General features: G+C 34.9%; 1 protein-coding gene and 2 pseudogenes across 1 annotated transcript; all 3 read right to left on the bottom strand.

The window, feature by feature from the left end:
* Positions 1-2,458: 2,458 nt before the first annotated feature.
* LOC148618714 (uncharacterized) lies at positions 2,459-26,122 on the bottom strand. Its single transcript, XM_088577895.1, has 2 exons — positions 25,667-26,122; positions 2,459-5,541 (listed from the first exon to the last, which is right to left on the bottom strand). Exon 2 carries the CDS (start codon positions 5,533-5,535, stop codon positions 3,763-3,765), a length of 1,773 nt encoding a protein of 590 aa, XP_088434021.1. The 5' UTR covers positions 5,536-5,541; positions 25,667-26,122; the 3' UTR covers positions 2,459-3,762.
* Positions 7,407-8,363, bottom strand: LOC148618716 (uncharacterized; annotated as a pseudogene).
* LOC148618715 (uncharacterized) lies at positions 9,523-11,488 on the bottom strand (annotated as a pseudogene).
* Positions 26,123-27,046: the final 924 nt, after the last annotated feature.

Below are 27,046 nucleotides of genomic sequence, written 5' to 3'. Positions count from 1 at the left end.
GAAACGCCTAGTCTCCGAGATAAAACCGATATAAGCTTTTAAAACGGTCTAAAATGTCAAGTATGTTTTCGGAAAAAAACTTAGTAATGTGCAAATGTACGATATTTCAAAAGATGTGAAAAGGAAAAGAGCATGAATATATATTACCAATCGACCTAAAATCTTCAAGTTACAGCTCACTATTTTTTTTTTAAATTCTGAATCAAGTCCGTGCATACATCTGCGCCAGGGTTTATGGTGAAAAATGAGAAAAGCACTGATTGCCGGTGAGTTAACTTAAGTAGAGCATTGATTTCGCCTGGATGTTGAAAGCAAGCAAAAATCAATGGCACAGACGATTTGCGACGTAAGTCCTTAATTTAAATTGTATTGAGCGATACGCCTTCTAAAATCTATACTCGGTAATCTATTACAAAATCATCATTTCAAATGCACTTGTGATTGTACCGTACAGGTTTTCATATCGATCAGTAAAGTAAGTTGGACACTAAAAACTGTAGGTCGATCGAATGAGAAAACACGTTGAACGTGGTGTTTGTATACTAAGAACACGAGTCATTATTGATAAAGCGTGTTTGTGAGAGAGTTGAAAGTCCTTATGATGAAAAAGCGCACAGAGGCACACAAAAAAACTGATTCAAGTCCTTGTTAAATGGCGTATAGAAGACTGGTTTGAAGATCTTGCAACATGTCACTTGCCAGGACTTAACAAAAGAAGTCGTTGAGTTTTGTAAAACCTGCCATGAATGTTAGATGGTTGGTAAACCTAACAAGAAAATTCCGCCTGTTCCACATTCAATTCCTGCTTTTGAAGAACCGGTCAGTCGAGTCATTATTGACTTGTTGGGCCACATTCAAAGAATAAATCTGGTAATTCATATTTACTTACCATAATATGTGCCTCATATTGTGGGTAATATAAAATATTTAATAAGGTCAATGATCTACATTATATTGTTACAACGCAAGGTCGGCGTAAAAGCTAGAGTTTATCGTGTCAACATGTTATTAGAGTATTTCGAACGCTCTGACAACGGTAAAACATTTTCAACTTAAGCTATAATTGTACCTGATATTGCTGCTCATGATAAATCAACGTCAGAGGTAAATGAATTAAAGAGTTTGAAAAGCATGTACAATTGAACAATTCAGACATTTTGGCCAATTTAGAATCACAATCAGTACATCAGAATTTTGATCAAATAGGAGAAATCAAGACTTTGGTAATTTTTTTTACAAAACTTTGTTCTAAGATGTACCTAATAAAAACAGCTGCTGCTTGCAGTGATGTTGATGTTGCTGATGCTGCTCCTATAAAACAGCACCCTTACAGGGTCAGTCCTTTAAAGCTGTAAGTCACAAGGAAAAAGGTTAAATAAAATACATCTAAGAAAATTATATAACTTAGCCGAATACCGGTAAATGGAGCTTTCCTTGTCTACTGTTTCCAAAAGTTGATGAGACCTTTCGCTTTGTCACAGATTTACGTCAGATAAACCGACTCGTATCCGATTCCTACAATAGACGACTGCATTGATAGAATTGGTAATGCAAAATTTGTCAGTAAATTTGACTTAAAAGGCTATTGGCAAGTGCCATTGACAAAGAGAGCTCGTGAGGTATCTGCTTTCCTTTCACAAGATTGCTTGTTTCAGTTTAAAGTTATGCCATTTGGAATGAAAAATGCATCAGCTACATTTCGAACAATGATCTTTAATGTTATTAAAGATCTGGATTATTGTTATACTTACATTGATGATTTAATTATATGTAGGATAGCTAGTCTCAATACAACTGACTACTTAGGGCATACTGTAGGCCAGGGACAAGTTAAACCTCTAAAGGCAATTGTTCAATTCTCTACTCCTACCAACAAAATCAATTTTTGGGTATGATTGGTTTGTACAGAAATTTTGTTCAAATGTTGCTACCGTTGTTGAACCATTTACACAGTTTCATCGTAAGAATCCTATTTTCTGTAGAGTGACAAATGTCAGATAACTTTTGAAAATGGCAAAACTAGAATCAGTAGTCCGGTCTTAATCATTCCTGATTATGAAAAAAAAACTTTCAAACTTGCTGTCAATGCCAGTGATGTTAGAGTAGGAACTGTGCTATACAGGAGATCCCTGATCTGGTTTTAGCATCAGAAAAAAAAATACTCTGCTATGAAAAAAAGGTGTTCAATCTTGTCAGCTTTATAGTATTTTGATGTTTATCAAGTTTCACTAGTCATTCAATTTTGGTTTCAACGGATCATGTTCCCCTTATATTCCTAAATTGAATGCAACCTAAAAATACTAGACTGAAGGAAAGAACATGTTAGACCTGATGCCTTGTCTAGGTCCTGATATTTCATTTTATATGTATATAGTATTTGTTGTATGTTGAAAAGTTTACATTGCTTATTAGGTGAGGAATTAGGATGCTGTATATTTTACATTAAATTTTGAAATAATTATGAGATTGGTTGACCTTTATTACTTAATATAGAAATGGTATATTTGTACACATATTATTTGAACAATAGAATTATCCTAAATTTGTAAACAAACAAACATTGTTAAATTGACTCATTAATGATTCATTGTTTTCTAAATCTCAGTATTTCTAGATTGTTTTTGTTTTTGTTGTAAAAATACTGGGCATCGGACAAAAAAATTCATTTAATTAACTGAATCTGAATTCTTGATGAATAACTGAATACTGTTTTGCGAGTAAATCATTTTTTTAATACTGGACGTCTGCGGACACCTTTGCATTTTGGATTAAGTACTTGAAATTATTTTTGACTTTTACCATTGAAATAACACTGGACTCTGTGCCGGACTTTTACTATTTGAATTAACTTTGGAATTCGTGCAGTATAACATAATTCTGACGTTGGACGGAATGGGCGAAGTTTCTTGACTGTTAATTGATCTGTTGTAATTATAATTACTGTAAATTGTTACTCATTGCTTATTTAGTTTAATTAAAATGATTGCAATTGTAATCTAGCTATATCTTGTTGGCTGAATTTTTCTAATGTAACATGTTTGTTGGGGTTTAACGCCCGAGCAGAAATATTTCAGGCGATGAACATGAAATGATGATGAAATGAAAAATGGGATGGGACAAAAGGATAATGGGGTCGACAAATTTTGATTGCCACTGGAAATAGGGAGAAGTGGTAGGGTCGGGCAATTTAGCCTCCTGTGGCGGAGCCCTATGGTTCCTACTCCGGGAGAATACCACAGTAGGGTTCTTTAACGTGCGAGGAACGCGGCATCTTTCCCAACACTGTGCACCACTATAGTTTGCGGTCAGGTTTTCCGTATTATAGCCTGACAACCTCAGCCTGTAACACGCCAGGGGTACCCCATTCCACCACCTGGGGCACACATCCCAGTTGCTCTGTGGGCAGAGCGCCCTAGCCCCCGGCTAGGGTTCTGAGCACTATTTAGTCGCCTTTTACGACAAGCTTAGCGCTGCTGCAGGCCTATTCTTTTAACACCCGGACCTGCACGGGGCCCACTTTTGAATGTAATAACATAGACATTTCAGGAGGGTGATTTAGAAACGAGATCAAGATATCATAATGCCGTTTACATGACTCTACCTAAGCTCACGTTGAATGTGAATAAAACATATATATACGATAATAGGAGGCAATATCAAAATAGTAAAATATATAGCAATCAAAAACTGTACTTGGCACTCCAAGTAACACTTTGTCTAGTTTAATGTCGACGTTCTCCGCTTATTTGATTTTATAAAAGTTTATTTTGGACAATTGTTGCCATTTGGTAACATATTACGCGTTTTACACCAAGTTTCTATCGAAACAAAGATAACATCCAAAGCCATGCCATCCCGATTATCATTAACCTCACTCACTTGGGAATGTTCAACGTACTGACCAATTTCTTCAAAATAGAGTCGTAATTTGACTAGTCGATCTAAAGATTTGTCTACGACAGTTCCTTTACTATCAAACACTCGGTATTCTATAGTCCATATATCAACTTTCAACCTTTTGGAGAACAGTAATTTTTTCAGTGAGTTTAAGATTACCATTTCAGCCCCTTCAACATCTAATGAAAAGTAGTCTATGTGATAAACATCTATAGAGCCAAGAACTTCCTCAAAGGTGAAGCATGGCACAGTCACTGTTCTCGTATTTTTTATCAGTTTCATGTGCTTCGTGTATTCTGACACCATTTTTCCCAATGTATCATTCTGAATAAATTTTGTCTTACGCACTTCGTTAGAAACACACGCGCATAATCTCCATGCATGGCGTTTTAAAGAATCTATTTTACGGCACAAATCTGGATTTGCCTCGATCAGCAATCCAGTCCAGTTATGTTTGCGTTCAAGCCATAATGTATTAGAAAATTCTTTCCCATCAAATGCACCCATTTCAAGGAAAAATCCTTGCTTTTTGGGAAATATTTCATGAACTAATTGATCTTGGTTAGCTTCTGAGTATTTCCAATCTGCATTCTTTACTGCATTATAAGGGAATGGTTTCTTTAAATAATAAGCCACTGTTTTATTTGTTTTGACTTTATCTTTGGTGAAAACATGGATTCTATGTGAACCAGAGCCACGGTAATGCTGCTTCCAGTTTGTGGCGAGAAACGGATACCTTATTTGGCCATACCAACGCCCTGCATTGAACCTTATGGAATCCTTATTGTCATCATACATAACTCCAACAGTTAAAGATCCACCGTCTTTTGTTACACACCAACCTCTGGCAATTGTTATAATGTCACCCCAAGGGTTCAGGGCATATCTCCCTAATCCCGAATGTTCTACAGAACTGAAGGTTACAATAGCGTCAAACTTGCCTAAAGTGTTTGTTAAATAAGCCTTCCTGAACTCTGATGGCACCATGGTTTTTATCTGTGGATGTTCAGAATTAATGATGCCGTATTCCAATGCAACTACCTCCCGTGCCCCTGCCTCTAAAACACATGCTTCAACCCAAGGAATTTCGGATTCAATAACTAGAACTCGTCCGTCTTTTATACCTGGGGCGTGTTTTAGTCCATCTCTTAACGCATTTGTTTCTGAAACACCGTACTTCCCGTCTAGCTTTCCATGTTTTGCCAATTCAGTATACTGATCTATCATCTTTTTTGTCCATACAGGTGTTTGTGCCTCTTTTCCTAAATAATGTTGATCAAAGTACCATGACGATACAGATGTTTTACCATTCATAGTAAAATCTTGCAGCATTTGTTCTGGGATTGTTTTGGGTGCATGTTTTAGGTTATGACCTCGGTCAATGATATCATTCTGAAACAATTTGTTACAATCAATGGGGACATTTATTTGGTTGAAGTATGGACCTGGTTCTCCCAATGACACAGTCTCACATAGTTCTCCACAATCAAGGCGTATTAATTCTAAAGGCCCAAGAACTTTAGCTGGAAAAACATCTACGCCCTGGAACGGTACGTAAACAAGGAAAGCCAGCCAGGTCACAGCAATGACAAATAAACATATTAGTAGTTTGTTCCTACCAGAAAACATCACTCTCATTTCAATCTGAAAGGTATATAATCACTATTATACACTGTTTGAATCTATTTGAGTGCAAAAAGTCTGTAAAATCTACATATTTAGCTCACCTGGTCGAAGGCCATGTGAGCTATTACCATCACTTGGTGTCCGTCGTCGTCGTTCGTCGTCGTCGTGAACAATTTTTCAAAACTCTTCTCCTCTGACACTACCTGACCAATTATAAGCCAAACTTGGTATGAATGTTCCTTTGGATAACCTGCGTAAAACTGATATGGGGATTTTTGATCTATCGAAAAACATGGCCGCCGTTACTAGAATAGAACATCGGGGTCAGACAGTAGTTTTCGCATATATCTCCAAAACCGTTTGGTTTAGTTTAAACATATTTATTAAGTTATTTGCATATTTTAATATCAAACCAAAACAATAGAATGAAACGAACAATAGCAAATTAATCACTGGATTCAGAAACAAGACTTAAAGTCTTATATCAATCCGTCTACTTAAATCACGAATAATAATTATATCATATAATATAGCTGAAGGAAGTAGTGCTCTAGTGCTCCTGACGTGCATTTGATGAGTTTGGTACAAAGTGAAGAGGTTGATATTTAATGCTCTGTGTATTTACTCAGGTCATAAGGAATTATCAAAATTATTCAAAAGAAGTTACCGTGTACTTTAGGTTGTTAATTTGAAGCGTTTGCTCTGTATGAAAAAGTTTTACTTTGGTAAATATTTCAACGTTATACTCATCAGACATCTCATCTGATCCAAATAGGATAACATTTGAAGTCAGTTGATCAGGAAATTGAAGTGCTGAGATATGTTGTCTCCTAAGCGATCGATATAATGGACAAAAGAGTAAGAAGTGGTTCGCAGATTCTATTTCGCCGGCATAATGGGGATGGAATAATGTTTTTGTCGAATAGATCTTTATTTAGCTCGCTACACGGAAGACGAAGTCTGGCATGTAGGATCTGACCTTTGCGTGATCTGCAATAGTAATACATTGTTTTTTTTTTGACTACCTAATTTTCGGGAGGAGTTTTGAAAATTTTTACTGATGGCGAGGCCTTAATATCATTTGGTAATGTGTTCCATAATCGAATAGTGGAAGGTAGAAAATAATTAGATTTATTACTCTATTTCTGTGTAAAGAACAAACAACATTGCCATACCATATTTCACCCAAATCTCATATTTACATATACAACATGTACATGTATAAATATGAACACACAAAGCACCTAAAGTTTCAAATAATGTATATCGCCATTGCAAACAAACACATGTTTTTCAACAATGCTCTTTGTTTTGTAGTGAATAAATGACCGAACACAGTGTACCTTCAACATAATACCTGAAACTAAACCAAGTCCGTAACTTTTCTCATGTACATGTATGAACATGTATATTCAATGAAATTCATGACACTATACTTATAGAATAACAAACCAGATTAAACTAAACTATTATTTACAAAATTTACATTTTAGCAAATGGGGACTTACACAACTGCAGCTGAAAATACAATGTATATAATGTCTCTCTTGAAAGGTAGACAACTCAACTAACTATGAAACTTGGAAATTAGAGAATTTTGTTTTAATAATTACCAAAATTTTGAATCGACATAGCCAAATACAGATGCTTGCAGCTGTAGCCCCAAGTTGAAGTTGTTGAAGAAAAAGGACCTTTGACCATCACCTGTTGTCAGTATAATAGTTTATCTTTTAACTGTTGCTGCAAGTTGAGTTTGTGCTTGTTTTAAGACATCTGGAGAAGTGTGAATATATCATGTATAGCAATCTGAGGACCACTGTCCTAAAGTCTGTATCAAATGTTCCTCTAAACGAGCTTCATGGGCTGAGGTAGCAGCCCCAATTCTAAAAGAGTGACCATGAGGTAGCAGCCCCAATTCTAAAAGAGTGACCATTGTAATTGCTACTTTTCAAACCAAGTTTTTCTAAAATTAATTTGACATGAGAAATGAAAAAAAAATCTTGATAAAGGATTTCCTGAATCTGTAACAAAATTGATTGAGCAATTTATGTGGCTTCTAGCATATAAATATTTCTGAACCATTCTTAAAAAGTGGAATTGTTATGCCGAATTTAAAAGGATCAGTTTTAGATTTCTTTAACGAAATATGTACACAGTCAGTAGTTAAAGTGATGTCATTAAGGCATAAATTTGTTTCGGGATCAATATTATCCAACATAGTAAATTCGCCACATCTAAGGAACCCAAAAATGCAATAATACATGCTGTTTCTAACAATACATCTACAAAATAATTAAATACACCTTTACGTAACAATAAGCACATTTGATATAAAATGTCAAAAGTCACAGGTAAACGTTCACGCCTATTTAAGTGTTCCATAGACATTCTCTAAAGGATTGAAACCTTGTAAATAGAAAAATCTTATACCACACAAGTATGATTTAATTGTGGAATATCTCAGATGCTTAGAAACATAACAAAAGGCTATAAATCTGGATAACAGTGTTTCTGATGTAGGTGGTACATTAGACAAGAATGTAATCCCCTGAAGTAATAGGAATTTGATATACTGGTCATATCCAGTTCTGTACAAAGATTTGGTCGTGCTGGCAACTGCACTAGCGTTTATATTGTCTACTGCGATATCCAGATAATCTCTTGAATGCACGGACATGTAGTGGGAGTTTTGTCCGCATCTGGAACTAGCCGACGAAATTTCTCTAACTGAATACGAGAAAGACTATCAGCAATAACATTGATTTTTTCCAGGTACATGTTCACTATATATCGCAAAGTTATAAGTGGCAGTACACATTACAAGTCGGCGCATAAACCTCATAATGTCTGGCTCCTTAGAGCGTCCTTTTTTTAATATTTGTACTGTGGCTTCATTGTCACAGTGAAATAAAATACGTTTCCCTGACCAGTGTTTCCCCCCATACAACTGCTGCAACAACTATCGGATATAGTTCAAGTAATGCCACTGATAAAGCCTTGTCTGTAATGGCGTAAATTTTCAGGCCAAGTATCATAAAAGAAATGTCCTTGATAGAAACCACTAAAACCTTTCGTTGACGAAGCATCTGTAAATAGATGCATGTCAGCGCCTGAAGTTAAGTCTAGTTCATAAAACATACTTACTCCGTTCCAGTTTGACAAGAACAGAAGCCACATTTTAAGATCTGATCTACATTCTTTATTTAAATGTACATAATGAAAGCTTTCCTTCACAGATGACATGAGCTTGTATAAGTAGGTAACAAAGGCACGCCCAGGAAGAATAAAACGAGATGCAAAATTCAAATGTCCAAGTAATTGTTCTGACTCCTTTCTAGTGCAAGATGTTTTAGAAAGTATCACAGAAATGTAGTCTGTTCTTTTAATTTTATCTACAGGCAATCGTGCCTCCATTCTAACTGTATCTAGAATAATTCCAAGATACTCTAACACACATTTTGGACCAATTGTCTTTTTAGCCGAAAGAGGAATTCGTAGTTTGTTAAATATCAAAATTAATAAAGCCATAGTACGCTCTCCGGTTTCTGTTGGTCAATCAATGGTAAGACAGTCATCAAGCAAATGAAAAATAATCTCAATATCATAATTTTCTTGAGCAATCCAGCATATGCTGAAAGAAAGAGTGTCAAATAGAAGTGGACTTGATCGGCAACCAAAAGGCAAAGGTACATAATGATAATATTGATTGTTCCACTTAACACAAAACAGATGCCACTGATCTTTTGCAATATGAACTTGTTTGAAAGCATCCGAGATGTCCACCTTTTAGCATAAACTACCTATTCCATATCTTTGAATAACATTAATAGCATCATCTATTTTAATATATGTCAAAGAACATAATTCCTTTTCAATTAAATCATTTATACTTACATGATCATTCTTATGAGGAGATGATAAATCTAAAATCAATCTTTTCTTTTGTGAATATTTGTGAGTTGCTATACCTAAAGGACTCACTCTGTGTGAATCAAAAGGGGGCTTAGAGAAAGGCCCTTTAACAAAACCTTTACTAACTTCTTCTTGTAATAATTTTGAAACAATGTCTGGATTATTTCTTGCACTTAAAGCATTTTTACATTCATAAGTAGGAATACAACTATTGGATACAAGCATATCAAAACCATAGTTCAAACTATCACATAGATAATTTACTAATTTTTTATCTGGATGATTAGCTAATTCCGCTCTTAATTGATCAACATTAATGGGAGTTGCTGGTTCATAGTCAGCTGTACTACATAAATATTTAGGCATAGATAGTCAATCCTTTTTAGCATTTGTCTGTTTGGTATTGTTACCTGACCTATTACTTTCCAAAGATTTATGTTGTGGCACTTTAATAGTACAATGAAATTTACTATGGTTACTGCTCTTGCATACTTTGCACACATGTAAATGTTTGTACATAGACTTATTGCATCCCCTTGGGTTGTTATTGCAAATTTGACTACCTCATACATCAGAATATCCCTTTCATACCAACCGTGGTATTGATTATTTTGACAAGCTACGGGAAAACTGGCTTGCTCTTGGACACATTGTTGAACCATGTAAATTTGAGGTACAAATACTGCATGAAATAACTCTTGATCCAGCACACACGAGTTGGCGGAGCCCGAGATCACCCATAGACCAGTCAATTTTTATGTTGTATTCTAATAAAATTATGGCACATTTCCCACTGAACATTTTGTGGTATTCATAAAACTTTGAAGGCCACAAATTTGCAGTTTCTATAATGTGAGCTAAATAAGCCTCTAGTTCTTCAGCTCTTTGAGGAAAAGCTGTACATATAATCTTTTATAACGGCGAAAAGCAATGATGAACTCATTAAGATTTCTCATCAACCTGTCATCATTTTCCCTAATCTTCTTTTTTGAAGGTGTCTCATAGTTAGGGATGAGGAGAATGTTAAGATTAATGTCATTACCTGCAATAATTTGGGCTCGTATATCTGGAGAAATCAAGTCCACATCAGAAAAACTAGACGCCGGGAACCCAAATCTGCATTGGCTAGAATTAGTAGCCGTATATATCGGCATTCGGAGGGCTTGTGATGCATTATCTGTGGTTGGATTAGGCTGGACTATGGTCGGATGTGCATGTGGAAAAGCTGGAATAGGCTGCGGAAAATTTGGCATACTCATTGCAGTTCGTAGACTATATTTCTCTGGTTTCTCTTTCTGGTTGTTTGAATTTGCTAAGGCTTGCTGACACAACGCCAAAATATTTGCCAACAACGTTTGATCAACACGTGAAGCTGTAGTATCATTGCTTTGATTTGACGAAGATGAGCAAATCGTATGCGCATTCAAAACTTCCTGTAACCTGGACAGAAATGCGCGATTAGGAGTCGCGTTATACACAGTCCCTCGAAATGTCACTGTCAGTCATATTATCTGTATTAGAAATTAAGTCATGACTCAAGGTTGCTTGTCCCATTGGTGCATTATTAAAAGTTCCTGACGTACAAATTTCGTCTTGCAGGGCTTCGGGAGTTACATCTTGAAGAGATTTTTTATTATCGAGATAAGTCCTTCTTAATTAATTGTTTGTAAGGTTAGCTGTTATTTTTATGCCGATCTTTTCCAATTCAGTTTTTAATTCGGCTTTGTCCAATTTGCCGGATTAGAACAGTCAAGACGAACTCCAATATTTCCACGGCGTCTGGTCGCCATTTTATTATTAAGTCCAGGTCGAGGTTCACATCCAAAAGTTCAAGATAACATCTCTTGTATAATGTATTTACGTAAATCCAAGAATAGAATTCATTGTATATAAGTATAAAATAGTTTTGTTTGTTTGTTGGGGTTTAACGTCCGAGCAGCAATATTTCAGCTATATTCAGACGATGAACATGAAATTGATGATAAAATGAACATGAAATGATGATGAAATGAAAAAGGGATGGGACACAAGGACAATGGGGTCGACAAATTTTGATTGCCACTGGAAATGGGGAGAGGTGGGTAGGGTCGGGCAATTTAGCCTCCTGTGGCGGAGCCCTATGGTTCCTACTCCGGGAGAATACCAAAGTAGGGTTCATTAACGTGCGAGGAACGTGGCATCTTTCCCAACACTGTGCACCACTATTGTTTGCGGTCAGGTTTTCCGTATTATAGCCTGACAACCCCAGCATGTAACACGCCAGGGGTACCCCATTCCACCACCTGGGGCACACATCCCAGTTGCTCTGTGGGCAGAGCGCCCTAGCCCCCGGCTAGGGTTCTGAGCAGTATTTAGTCGCCTTTTACGACAAGCTTAGCGCTGCTGCAGGCCTATTCTTGTTATACCCGGACCTGCACTGTGGGGTATAAAATAGTACAACGTTAAATATCCGATGAAAAAAGGCAAACATTAAAAAAAAAAAAACACTAATTAGGATGGCCTCAATAAATAGCCTGTTAACTCAACAAGAAACTGCAAAACTGATGACGTATTCCTGACTTGACCCACTTGACCTATTACCTAATTACGAAACAGCCTCTGTGGTTATTGAATAAACGGCTGGTCTTAGATAAGACAACATCATGTTCAGTGTATTAGAGAAATAATCAATAAACTCCAATTATCAACATAATTGTTATATATTGGTATGTTCTACAATAAACTGATTGGATCAGGTCAGAATTACGAGTTGGGTGGCTATGGATTTGGTTTACTCTGTTAGGAATCAGAGTTTGAAGATACGGCGGTGTCATATTGTTCAAAATCTTGTACATAAGTGTTAATTTGTCATTTTCTCGCCGAACACATAATTTCTGCCATCCAGTTTCTATATATATATTATTAAATGATGTTAATCTAGTACCCCCTGTAACTATACTTGATGCATCAATTTGAATCTTTTCAAGTTGAGTTCTAGAATAGCAGTGTTTGTATCCCATATTACATCGGCATATTCAAGAATCGGTCTAATAAAAGCTATGTAAAGTTTGTCAAGGGCCTGTCTATCCAAAATTTCTTTAAATTTTCGTAATATATTTAAACGATTGTATGCTTTGGTTGTAATCATATCAATATAACTATTCCACCCACCATCATCAGATATTGTAAGACCTAAGTGTTTATGCTGCTTAACTTGGGCTATGATATCATTATTAAGGTACAGTTCTGGTTGATAAGGTTTGTTGGTCTTTCTAGAGACTGTCATGCTTTCTTTTGTAGGGGAATTGAATGTGACAAGCCATCGCTTAGACCACAAATGGATTTTGTTTAAGTCATCGTTAAGAGTAAGAGCAGCTGATTCAAGGTTGTCAACAATAAGATATAGGCTAGTATCATCAGCAAATAATTCAATGGTATACTTGATTTCAGTAACCGTTATGTTTAGCCAAATTCTGACATGAAATAAAAGTGTTCAGCATGATGCGATCTATCTGTGGTCAAAGTTTCATTTTAATCTGTTATGCCATGTTGAAGTTATTCCTCTTTTTCGACGTTTTTTGTTGTTTTTAATGTTATCTCATTCAAAAATCCTCTCCTCTCTCACTACTTGACCATTTGGAACCTAACTTGGTATGAATGATCCTCGGAATATTGTGCATAGAACTGATGTGGGGATTTTTGTTCTGCCGAAAAAACATGGCCGCCGTTGCTAAAAAGATAACATAGAGCTCAGACAGTAGTTATTTGCACATATCTCCAAAAGAGTAAGGTTTAGCAAAATTATTTCTACATCTGAAATGACCCTTATTATAAGGCGTTCAAAAGTCAAAGTTGTCAGGTGACTTTTTGTAAGAGTTATTGCCCTTGAAAGATGAATAATGACTTTTTTTTCAGTTTTCAGACAATATCTTAACTACAATAACTATAATAGATAGAAAAAAACTTTCAATCGCTGAAATGATCATTATGATTGTCCTTCCAAAGTCTTCTTGAGTTAAAATTGTTGGACAACTCCTTGTTAAATTTCTTGCCCTTGAAAGACAAACTTTAACAAGATGAGCGATTCAGGTTCATGGGAGCCTCTTCTTTTAATGTATATTTATGCATTATTTCCTAACCCTCAGGTAAGGAAGATTCTTGGCATTATTCTGTAACCTCCCAGATGAGGAATTTCTTTTCATTAGTTAAGGAACCTCTCAGGTGATGAATATTCTGTTCCCTTCTAGGGAGGTAGATTCTTGGCATTATTTAGTAGCTTTTCGGTGGAGGTATATTCTTGGCATCTGATTTAAACTACCGATCTCCTACTGACATTGTAGAATACTTTGCAAATTACTATAGCGAAATATTCACCAGTAATAACGACAGATATAATGCCCCATATGTGATATAGTGGATATATCAGAAGATATAGTGCTCAGTGTTAGATTCACATTTGAGAAAGTTTTTACTCGTGTGCAGAAGTGTAAACAAAGCACCTGGAGTTGACTGTATCCAAAATGAACACCTATGGTATACTGGACAACAACTGATCATCGCCATCACGAAACTTTTTAGCTCGATCTTGGTGTTTGGCTATATCCCGTTATCATGGAAGAAGGCGCTTATCATTCCTATTCATAAAGGCGGAAGTTAGTCGATGCACAAATGTGACTCGTATAGACCAATTGCACTTCTATCGTCATTCTACAAATTGTTTGAAAGTATTTTACTCACAAGAATTCAAACATGGTGTGACCTGTTTGCTGACTCATTTTCAAACAAGCTGCAACAAGGTTTCACAAAGGACTTGAATTGTTTTTCTACGTCGTTTGTGTGTACCGAAACTACTATGACAATATTAGAGAATTTCAACGTTTTTGGACTTAAAACGAGCTTTTGATACGGTGTGACATGCTACTATATTATATTGGGATTAAAGAGTAATCAAGGTAACCAAGGTTATAGCGGTAATCAAAAGAATGTAATCCAGGGACAAAGACCAGACATGGAAAACAGACATACACAACAAAGAACATAAAGTAACTAAAATCATACATACAAAGTAACAAAAGTAAATGAGCAACTCGGACTCCACTAAAAACTGGGAGCATGGACCAGGTGTACCGGTAGGATAAGCGTCCTCTGCTTTTCTAGAAACACCCACCGAGTTGCTCATAAAAAGTCAAGTCCGGGGTAGACAAACGAGGGAAGGAAAACTGACACGTCGAATACATTAGTTTTCGTGGTGCTGATGGATATACCATAACGATCCACGAGTTCATGATGACGACCATAAAACTTCTGTAATGATGACTTTAATCTTGTAGCAACAGAACCCTGTTTCAGAATCCTATTTGTTAGAGTTCTAGCGCAATACAAAAAGTCTGCATAGTTTCGGCAAGCTCTGGCATAACGTATGAGTTGTGATATGAACATGAATGGGTGTTTCCACAGATGAAAGGAAAGTTGACAATTCTGAATGAAGTCATCACGTTTGTCGTAATGTTTGGTCAATAGCTTTCCTTTACCATCGATTTCTAAGTGTAGGTCAAGATATGAGGTTGACTTCTTAGTGTCTGTAGTATCCTTTATCTCAAGTTCTTTTGGGTAGATGCGATGTTATAAATCCCCGAAATTAGGATTGTTTAAACATAATACGTCATCTATATAGCGGAAACTGAGATTGAATGATCTAGCTAAACGATATTCTTTCTTTCTGATCAGATCAGCTATAAAGTCAGCCTCATAAAAGTGAAGGAATAGGTCAGCAAGTAAAGAAGCACAATTTGTTCCCATTGGAATGCCGACCGTTTGTTGAAAAACACGTCCACCACACTGGACAAATATGTTGTCAATTAAAAATTCCAGCATTTTGTAAACATCTTCCTCTGTATATTTGGAAGATGATTTGGATTTTTTTTTTACAAATTATGAGGAATCTCTACCAAGAACTATATATTTGTATCTAGGTGTACCATCTTTTTTGGAAAAACAACGATGTATAATGTTTTAAGTCGGGATTTTAACTGAGTATGGGGAATAGAAGTATACAGTGTTGAAAAATCATAGGTTTTAATGCTTTATATTCAGATAATAGTCTTGAACTGATTGTCTCCAAAAGGTCTTTCGAATTTTTCAGGATCCACATTGAATTAATACCACTACGGGAGTAACAAGTCTTGTGGTAGGACTGTAGATCCTCTTTGACAGTTGTGAGTATAGAAGTTAAAAGTTTTGAAAGAGGTTTGGTGGTACATTTTGCAGATCCAGCTATGAAACTTTGTTTGTATGGATTCTTGTGAAGTTTAGGAATCTAGTACATAGACATAAATCACAATCATCGTCCTTGGTAGAGACACCAAAAGAGGATAGCACAGATTTATGGTTTTCCACAATCTCTTCTTTGGAGAGAGTGGTAGCAGTGTATGTCCTATCACTGCTATTATTTTCTACGTCTACATCTGATAATAAACATTGGATATAAAACGTTTTGCAGACAAAAACAATGTTGTTTTGGGCTTTGTCTGCTGGTACGACAACAAATTTGTCATGTATAGTAGACAATGTTTTTGCTACATTGGGGTCTTTGGAAACTGATGTAGCCTTGGCACTCATTGACCTACTTTAAACTTTCATTCGTTTCAAAATTAAAAGTTATGTATTATTGACCAAAACTATACAAAAAATGAGCAGTGCAGTAATGATGATAAGTGAACGGTCAAGATGGTTTCCAATAAACCAAATTGTGCGGCAAGGATGAGTTTTATCTATTTTCTTGTACAAACTATACGCTGATAACCTTTTGTTCAGCTTAGAATGTTCTTCTGAACGGGAACGGAATTGCATTTGAAAATCCCTCATTCGCCGACGATATTGCCTTGTTATCATAAAGTTCGGTCAGTAAACAAGATCTCTTGAACATTTGTACAAATACTGAAAGAGTTGAAAATTTGAATTTAGTGCAGAAAAATTCGATATTCTGGTATATAGACATAGCAAGCAAATCTCGAGCTCTCCATTTCGTAGCGAAATAGACATTACTATAACTTTAACTCATCTTGGTATAGTGCTCACGACTCAACCGAAATCAAACGAATGTCGGTTTTAAAAGCTCAGTAGAACTTGTGTTATAATGTTTTACCTAAACTGACTTTAAATAAAGCTTTTAAACTTCGAACTATGAAGCAGTTACATCTGTATGCGAAAGAGGTCGGTGGTCATTCTACGGGATGTTTGGTGTATCGGGCTTTCAGAAAGATGTGAATCCTACTACAAATTTTGTCGAGCCGATTTAATTCTGCCAGTTATATATTGATGTGAGCTATGGGGTGCTATGTTCATACGTGATATTTAGGCATTGGGAACATTACAACACACCTGTTTGAAACGCATCCAGGGCCTGTAGAAATGTACAAGATCAATAATGTTCGAAAGCCATTTAGGCTACCACGATATTTTGTATGAAATTGACATTAAACACTTCAATTCTTTCGAACTCACACCACTTCGAACAGAGACCGTCACCAAATGTATATTCTTATAAAGCAAGTTGTGAATAATAAAGAACGTACTTCAATTGGTTTTATTTCTGACTGCTTTACGCTTTTCTATAAATACGGTCTCATGGATTATATTAAAAATATCATTAGAAATAAGATGTTTCCTAGTAAAAGCCTATGGAAACGAGTAGTGAAAAGGCATTTAATGATGTATGCGAGCAAGCAAAAGGCAGAAACCATGGACAGTGATAGTGACTTTTCACGTTTTAGGAATACAGCGGTGAACATTAGTCAAGTTATGTGGAAAACTTCAGACTTAATTTTTTAAATAACTTTGAAATTATTGACAATTGATTACTGATAAATGTTTTTTTTTCATTCTTATTTTTATTGATTTATTGATTTTATTGATTTTATTGATTTTATTTACTTATTTAACGTTTTTAACCACAGCCGAACATGTAGAAACCATCATAAGCTAAGATCATTCTTTTAATTCATTAATATATGTGCTAACCATATAAGGAACATTTATTTTTGAATAACTTAGAAATGTGTCATAATTTTGTTTTATGATTTTCATGTTTTCGTTGTTGTAAAATTGTCTTGTATTTATGCACATTCATGTTTATCAATTTCTGTAAATATGATGATTCAGTAACCTCCCAGGGAGGAAGTAACCTGTCAGGGGAGGTACATTCTCTGCATTATCGTAGTAAACTCTTGGGAGAGGAAGGTTCTTGAAATTATTTTCGGTATACATTGTGCATCTGCCGTTAGGCACTTGCTAAGTATACCCACTTATGCTGTCTCCTATTTACTGAACTTAATATTTAGGATTTACTGCAGCATGTTGAATATCTATTTTAGTTCTTAATACAAGCGATGTCATGTTGAATCTAAATGTAATATGACCAAGTAATGTCACGTGAATATTAATGGTAATATGACCAAGTAATGTCACGTGAATATTAATGGTAATATGACCAAATGCTCTAACAATATTCAAGATATGATGGTCATGTGATGTCATGTTGGATCAATATATATTATATGACAAAGTGATTCATTGTCAGACCTATATGTAAATATCTCCTAGTGATTGTAAGACTTATTTCAATGCTTAAATGGTAATATGATCATGTTTATTTTATGTGAATATCTAAATGTATAATGATATAACTTCGAAGTTTAATGTGGGACATAAAGGTATGACCGAATGATTTACTAGACCTGGTGCAAATTTATTTAACCATAGACCTGTAATTAAATCATATGTGTCCATTAATACTTAAATCAATTATATTGCATTTTTTATTTAATCAAAATCTCGTATAAGTTTACATTCATAAATGTCTTTTAAATGCTTGTAAGACTAGGCCTTGATATTGGTTATTAAGCTGTTTTACGTAAATTTCTTATTGTTTTACATAACCTAAATGTACTCTGTCCTGAATGAGCCCGGCTTGGATTTTTCGGACCTGGTTTCGATAACGCAAGATTTCGGACAGGCACTTTGGCGAAAGGTAGTTGTCTAATACATCTTTCTGGTACGACATTATGCATACTTGTAACTGCTAAAAATTGTAAAGCACAAACAGCAATGATATTCTGTTTTATTACCAATACCCATATACGAACGAAAATACCTTTAATCTCAACAGAACATCGATTAAAATCTTGTTAAATAACAATTTAACAATAAAGTTGAAATTGATAGCACTTTGCGTATATCCATTACATCCTTCATTTCGTGCATTATAAAGCTAGAACATCGTTTCTTCGAGGAGATAATTCGACTGTCTTAATGGATATAAACCACTGAAATCCCCAAAAATCTTTCGTAACACAGTGCACGGTATAAGTGACGCTGACAATCAGCTGACTGTTCCTATACTTGGCTTAATTTTTCTTAACGTCCTTAGCTATCGTTTGGGTCTCTCGCGGACAATGTAAACATCAAAGCATTTACACAGTCCCCGGGCATATTCAAACACGTGAATGTGGTTCATTGTGAATTCGGAGAAATTAGTTGTCATGTGACCACGTTCATTCATTAAATTCATTTTAGTTAATATATTATCACGCGATTTAATGTTGATCGGTGACCTTGTGATTCAATTTGTAATATGCATGCTAAATACGGCGTTGTATAGCATACAATGCCAAGATTTGCTGAATCCTTTACCCAGCAAAATACTTTTTGGGATAGAATCAACACTTTCTGGTGCTTGCCAGTCAATTGATGAGAAATTTCCAAGGCAGAAAAAAAAATGTTTCCGAGCACTATGCTAAAATTTTGTAGGGTCGGTATATGGGGCGCCGAATGGGACTCTTGTGGTTTCGTACTCAAAATTCAATTTTGTACAGACGAAAGGGAATTTTGTTCAACAAAAATGAATTCAGATTATCAAAATTTATAACATACTACAAATTTTCAATTTTGTGTCACAAAAGTCAATTCTGTGGCACAAAATTCAATTTGTGAGACAAAAGTCAATTTTGTGTCAGAAAAGTCAATTTTGTATGCAAATTAGTTTACATAATCTTTTGAATATGCAAATGAAGTCTCTCATCACGATTTTTTAAGAAGGTTTCACACTGGATATAGAAACCGCAGGTCTCCGATTACTGCGAGCAACGCAAGACGCTTAAGGTGACCATTTCCTGACATCTTTCAACTCAACTATAATATGTTTTTGCCCGACCTGTTAATCGCAACCAAATTTGTTAAAATTTGACAAGATAATTTGTTTTAATGTGTTTGTCCCAAATTTTGCTGAAAAAAAGAAATGAAATGTCAGATTAGCCAAGAAAATCATATTAGAAATGTGTTGTGCGGTGAAATTTGTTAATCTGTCAAAGTCGGCGAAAGATTATTTTGTTCCACTATCCCTCACGATTTTTTTTGCCAGATACAGATAGATTCCTTATTTCATTCCGATTCTATTGATGTATGACACAAGAAATTCGGTTGAGTGGAACAGGTCGGGCGATATGAAAAACCGACGTAGTACGTGTCTAACTTACGTTTCCCTTTCGCTAACAAACGCTTAAATAATCTATCTTTGGAGTGACAGAGTGGGTTATACGATTACGATATCCGATATTTCTTTCATTTATGTGCTTTATTATAACCGTGCACATTCGTACCTTATCCACTGTATTGCAGTGAATGCTTTAAGTTTGTAATACACGTGTCCATGAAGCTGCACATTTTGAATTCATTTGCTTATCCAAAGGATTCTGTAAACTAATTTGCATACAACATTGACTTTTGTGACACAGAATTGAATTCAAAATTGAATTTTGTGACACAGAATTGACTCTTGTGACACAAAAGTGAATTTTGTCTCACAAAATTGAATTATGTCTCAAAAAATGAATTACAAAATTGAAGTGATCATAAAACAAGTCTGTGTAACATAGTTTTGTGCGACAAAAATGATTTTGTTGTAACGGAATTCAATTTTGTGTACACAAAATTAATTTTGATTACAAAAAGATCAAGTCCCATTCGGCGCCCCGTACGGTAGGTAGTAGGGATTTTTATTTTCATTTAAAAAATATTAAAGTCATAACGATACAATGAAAGCCAAATATGCAAAGACTAAACATGTAATAGACTTAGTCCACAGCCTTTTTGGATTTGGCGCATGAGTAATTTTTCGTTTTGGCGAAGGCGGTAAAAAAAAATTTCTCAAGTGCCGAATTCCAAAAAGGGATTATCCACGACCAAGAGCTAACTCATAGCACAGACACTGTGAAGTCAGCCTCATATCTTGACCTACACTTAGAAATCGATGGTAAAGGAAAACTATTGACCAAACTTTACGACAAACGTGATGACTTTTCATTCAAAATTGTCAACTTTCCTTTCATCTGTGGCAACATCCCTTCAGCACCTGCGTATGGAGTGTTCATATTACAACTCATACGTTATTGCAGAGCTTGCCGAGACTACGCAGACTTTTTGTATCGTGCTAGAACTCTTACAAATAGGCTTCTGGAGCAGGGTTATGCTGCTACAAGATTGAAGTCATCATTACAGAAATTTTATGGCCGTCATCGTGAACTCGATCGGTATCCATCTGCGCAATGACAACTGATTTGTTCAACGTGTCATAGTTTTCCTTTCCTCTTCCGTCTACCCTAGACTTGACTTTTTATGAGTAACTCGGCGGGTGTTTCTAGAAAAGTAGAGGACGCTTACCCTACCGGTGCACCTGATCCATGCTCCCAGTTTTTAGTGGAGTCCGAGTTGCTCATTTTCTTTTGTTACTTTGTATATATGATGTTAGTTACTCTATGTTTTTTGTTGTGTATGTCTCTTTTGCATGTCTGGTCTTTGTCCCTGGATTACATTCTTTTGATTACCGCTATAACCTTGGTTCCCTTGATTACTCTTTCACAGCATGTGTGCTTTCAATTTTCTTCTTTTTTTCTGAAAGACAGTTGGCAGAATTTTTACGTTATTTTTTCTTCTTCAAAATGTCAGTTAAAAACTTATGAGTAGGGGATCTAAAGGAGGGTCAGGTATATATATATATATTCAAAGAAAAGTTAATGACATTGTTGTGAAGTGCTGAATGTAACATACACGTTATGTTGGTTCTGAAACCAAATAATACTGACAGTACTTCTTGATATATTTTATGTGACTATTTAGAATTAGATAAAATTGTTTGATACAAGATTTAGTTGAAATATTGATTTTGAGGTGTTGATTAGTTCACCTTTTATTGATATCAGTAGATATTTAGTAACACATGTTTATATATATTTATGAATATGTGCATACTTCATTTATTGATTTCAGTAAATGGAGTGTGTTTTCTTGATGATTCAAATACGTTCATCCTACCGGGGCACCTGGGCCATGCTCCAAGTTTTAAGTGGAGTCCGAGTTTCTCATTACTTTTGTTAATTTGTATATATTATTTTAGTTACTTTATGTTCATTGTTGCATTTGTCTGTTTTACATGTCTGGTTTTTGTCCCTGGATTACATTCCTTTGATTTCCGCTAGAATCTTGGTTCCACTGGTTACTCTTTCACGACAAAACGTATGTATGTTCAAATTTGCTCTTTGGGCAATACCAGTCTGTGTCCACACTTGTTTGATGTGCAAAAAAAAAAAAAAAAAAAACAGATCAAGCGGTGGGTCGAGGAATCTTTCTATCATTTCATCTTATAAGCGCCCATATTTTTTAAATGAAACCGTTATCTAAAATAATTTTATTCAGGCAAAACTCATTACTGTATGAAAAATTAACAGTTAATTTAATATAACTGCAGATTTATGGTGTTTACAAAATAGCCAAGGACCTAGTTTAGATTAATCAATCATTCAGTGACTTTGAGCTCTTTTCATTCGAAAAGTTTCCGTCCCGGTTTATGTAAAAAAGAGAGTTCGAATCCATGAATATAGTTTTTTCTTCATTTTCGTCATTTGAGATCATTGAAAGTAGTTGAATTCAGTTGAAAATGTCACGATGTCGACATTTGCACCCATGTATGTCTAGGTATGAAAACATCAGTTGTACATCCATATGAACTTGATATCTCTTCTAATATGATTTTCAAGACAATGAGTTTTTTTAAACGGGCAGTACTTATATTTTTTTTCGGATCGTCGATCCAGTCTTGCGAACGAAGGTTCAATTTCCTCCCTAGGGTTTGAAGGGTGAAATTCACTTTAATTCAACATTTATCAGAGGGATTAATGTGGAAAGGTTACATGTATTTCTGTTATCTGTACTACTTAAACACTATTTATCGCCTTCGTTTTAAAAATGCTATGTAATTTTTTTTTCTTTCTTGCTTGCTTTAAATGCATAAAGATAAATTACCAAATTACTTAAGATGTCAAATCAACGTTAGATTGCTCTTTGTGGATTTTTCTTGTACAATTATATCTCCTCTCAAACAAGTTAGGGAACTTCATGGAACTATGTCATCGGCTTTTCGTGCTGGTTAAAGTTGTCAAACCGCATTATTGAAAATAGTGGATGACTGGAAAAAGTATTGGACGATAATAAATGTATAGCTGCAATTGTGATGTATTTAAGCAACGGGTTTAATTGTCTTCCACACAGTCCTCTGTCAGCAGCGGCAGAGCCAGAAAAATTCGGGGTGGTCCCAAACGAACATCAAATTGTTTTGATAATTTTCAACATTGCTCATAAAGGCAAGCTTTGATTATAATATAAATATACAGAAGACAATAACTGTAAAAGCAATTTTAAGAAAGATAAAAAAGGCCAACATGTCTTTCTGACAAAGAACACTGAGAATTTCTCTCGGGTCCCATAATTATGACATTGGAACAGGAAATCCAAGTATATTTAGATGTCGGAATGATACCGGTCTTTAGAACCATGGAACCAAATAAAAACTGGATAGAAGTTGATATTTCTAACTATCACTGGGTTGTACTTTTCATGCAAAAAAGTATGTTATTTAGCAAGAATTGACAGTTGTGAAGTTCAAGGTGAGTTGGGTCCTAGTATCTAGTCAACTGCGTTAATATATTAGGCCACTCTGGAGGTTTCTTTGATAAGTTGTTTTTACAATTAAGTGTCAATCTCTGTAAGAATAACGTGGTATGGAAAAAACACCACTTAAAGTTTATTTCAACTAATTGCATCATCATAATCAAGGAAAAAAGATAAGATTTTCCATTTCACTTTGGTAAATTGAGTAGTAATTTCATTGAAATGCACCGATAATGAACGTTTCAAGGGTAGACAGCTCTGCAAAGAGACTCATTTTTCTTACATTGTTGAAAATTTTCAGAACAAATCCAGTGATGCAAAGATCAAATAATGGTGTTTTCAAATAGAGAAAGCATCCTTGAGTGAAATTGTCAGATCGTTGGGTTTTTGACATGCAGGTTTCTGATTTTTTCTCAATCTACCCGATTCTTACAAAAACTTGTATACTTAAATATCATGTACAACGTGTAAAAAGACTGATCTTAAAAACAATTACATCAAAAGAAAGTACTGTTACATTTTTTTTTAATTTCCAAAGATTTAAAATACTGCTTCCTTCATATAATTTGTCAATTTTATCTTTCATTGTCATGAAAAAATTAAGATGTCTAATATGATAATTCCTTTGTGAATGTAGAAGCATTATTTAGTACTTTTCTAAATGACATTTTCTACTACATACAGGATTCTTCTCTCTACAACTGCGGTGATGACAATAGTCGTTCTTATTCCGGATATAATCCCTATGAAATCAACAGAAAGGTGGAATCGGATAGCTTAAAATTATAGGATTGGTTTGCAGTGAATCAGATGAAAGCCAACCCAGATAAATTTTAGGCATTTGCCGTTGACCGAAAAACTTATGATAAAAACATTTTTTTCGATCTTAACGAAAATATTATAAAATGTGAGGATAAAGTAAAACCTCGTGGTTTAACAATAGATTACCAGTTAAACGTTGATACTCATAAAGCCAACATTTGTAAAAAGGCTTCTGAATAGTTTGATGTTCTAAAATAAGATAGGGAAAGATAACATTTGGTTAACAGTTTGTCACTCCTTTATCCTGTCAAATTTTAATTAATGTCCTGTCACTTGCCACTTTGTAGTGACATAAATACTAATGAAATGAAAAAAGAAAAAAAGCAAGAGAAGGTCCTTAAATTCATCTAGAATGATTACACAAATACACACGACGAGCTTTTGATAAAATAAAAAATGCCATCACTGAAAGTAAGAAGGATTAGAAACATTGTTATATTGCGATTAGAACTTTTAAGATAATAAATAGACAGAGCCAAGTACATCTACATGACCTAATTGAAATAAAAGAAAATATTATAATTTTAGATTTCAAAACACAGCAAAACTACCCACCGGTATGGGTTGAATTTGTTTCAATATTTTGCTGAAAAACCTGGACCAATTTCACAAAGAACTCCCTTTTACTCAATTAAGAAATCTTCTGAACTCATGGAATGGCAAGTCGTGTCATTGTTCCGCTTGCTATAGTTAACAGCTTTGCTTATATGCTTCTACATCGTTGACTATTTTTCTGCTTTTCTGTTTCAATTATATTTGCATTTGCTTCCATATTGCTTTTTATGTTGACTAATGATTTGTGTATGACTGCATGAAAAGGACTGTAACTAGATAGGTGTTGATTTTTAAAGGTTTTTATGAGTTTATGTTATATTTTTGATATATTATACTATCGACATTAAATAACGCTTTTGTATTTGTATACTATAATACATAATCAATACCCAATTTGTTGAGAAGACATATTTGTATATAAACGGAGAAGCAAGAACTAGGTTCATGGACAATTCTTACTTTCGTCTTTAAGACACAAATCTTCTGTATTGCTGAAGTAGATTTTGCATTGAAATGTAAGCTTCTCGTTTTTTTATGACAAAAGACAAAATTATGATGCAAAACAGTTTTCTCTATGCTTATCGTCCCGTACTTCTACAACCTCAAAAGAGTAGAGTTATAGCCTATCCGCAGTGTTCAGTGAATTTTGCCTTCAGTTCATGTTTAGGTTTGGGTAAAGAAACTCCAATAGATAAACAGAATGCAGCAGATATCGAGCATAATTATGGTACAAGAATGTGAATGTGCTTGTATTTTATTACCGTTATTATTTTATTATTTTTTTTAAAAACCTCAAAATAAAACAATGACTCTTTTATTACAACCATTTAAATATTAACTACATATCACTATGAATATGACTATTTAATATACTTACATTCTATCAAAATGCCGATTTAAATAACTTAAATAAAAAAACAGTGTGTCCTGTGTCACATGAAAGCTCCAACGTGGATGTTGAAAGTATGAGAATATGTCGCATGTACTTCCGCCCAAGATATTATCCAATGAGAATCATACCTTATCATCAGTTTTCAGTATCTACCAAAGGTATGGGCAAAGAAACTCAATATCTACCAAATAACCAATGTGTATGTCACAAATTGCAATAAAATAAACCAGTCTTCTGCCTAAAATCACAACAAAGAAAACAAATGATTTTTTTTATAAATGTTCATAAATACCACGGAGCTCAAATTGTTTCCTTTTTCCATTTTCAACATTCGAGAAATGAATGTTGAAATGAGATCTCTGACCCCTCCCGAGTCGATTTGCGACCATTCCCAATTTAGTCCGACCAAAAATGGTGAATAAGGAAAAGAATGTTGAAATGAGGTCCGTGACCTCTCCCGAGTCAATTGCGACCATTAATAACTCTGTGTAACGTAAATTGGCGAATAAGGAAATGAATGTTGAAAAAGAAAATGAATGTTAAAATGAGATCTCTGACCCCTCCCGAGTCGATTTCGACCATTCCCAACTCTGTGCGCGACCTAAAATGGCGAATCAGGAAATGAATGTTGATTTGTTTGTTGAAGTAATAGATAATCCAACTACATGTACTTCAGTATGTAGTGCTCTTTCTACTGATGACCTGGAATTATAGTCCTGCGGGACGGCTAAGGATTTTTCGATCTTTAATGGGCCTAGAGGGTATATGGCTATATCACGTGTCAACGGAAAGCTAAATCAATGCAGTTTTTGAATATACTTATCAAAGTGAAAAACGGTAGCTTGCTGCTATTTTGCATTAATTAGAGAATGGGTCAAAGATCAATCGACCCCAATACACTTTGATAAGTAATTTAAGTGAACTCGTCGGATACAAAAATGTAACATGTAAAGATCACATGTTATAGAATTTCAAAAATGTGAAAAATTACTTTTTTTCCGGCAAAAGCTGACTATTTAATCACAGAACGAAAATGCCCATAAAAAATTGGTTGCATTTAAGTGAATTTTCAATGATTAAGAGATAATGAGGCACCATAGAATATTAAAATGTATATCTAAATATTCTGCACTGAATAACGAATAAAATAAACACAACGTTCTCGCTTCGGTAGGCAACATAGGCTTTCCAAATGAGTTTGAAAGTGCAAATTTTCACACATTTAAACTATTAATTGTACTAAAATTGTATAACACGGAATCGTTTCCGGACAATTTGTCTAGTTTCCGGGACGTTTTATGAACAAAGACACATGTAAAGTATCCGGTCCACCTTACGTTTTGACGGGAAGACTTAAGGTTTTGA

This window comes from Perna viridis, chromosome 4 (assembly GCF_037379345.1).
Source record: "Perna viridis isolate PV_CMFRI_1.1 ecotype Kerala chromosome 4, ASM3737934v1, whole genome shotgun sequence".
Taxonomy (NCBI): Eukaryota; Metazoa; Mollusca; class Bivalvia; order Mytilida; family Mytilidae; genus Perna; species Perna viridis.
The sequence above is the reverse complement of the archived record's forward strand: the minus strand, read 5'-3'. Positions and strand labels throughout refer to the sequence as shown.

Excerpts from the sequence above, each read along its gene's own strand:
- LOC148618714 (XM_088577895.1), bottom strand. The coding sequence starts at position 5,535 with ATGAGAGTGATGTTTTCTGGTAGGAACAAACTACTAATATGTTTATTT.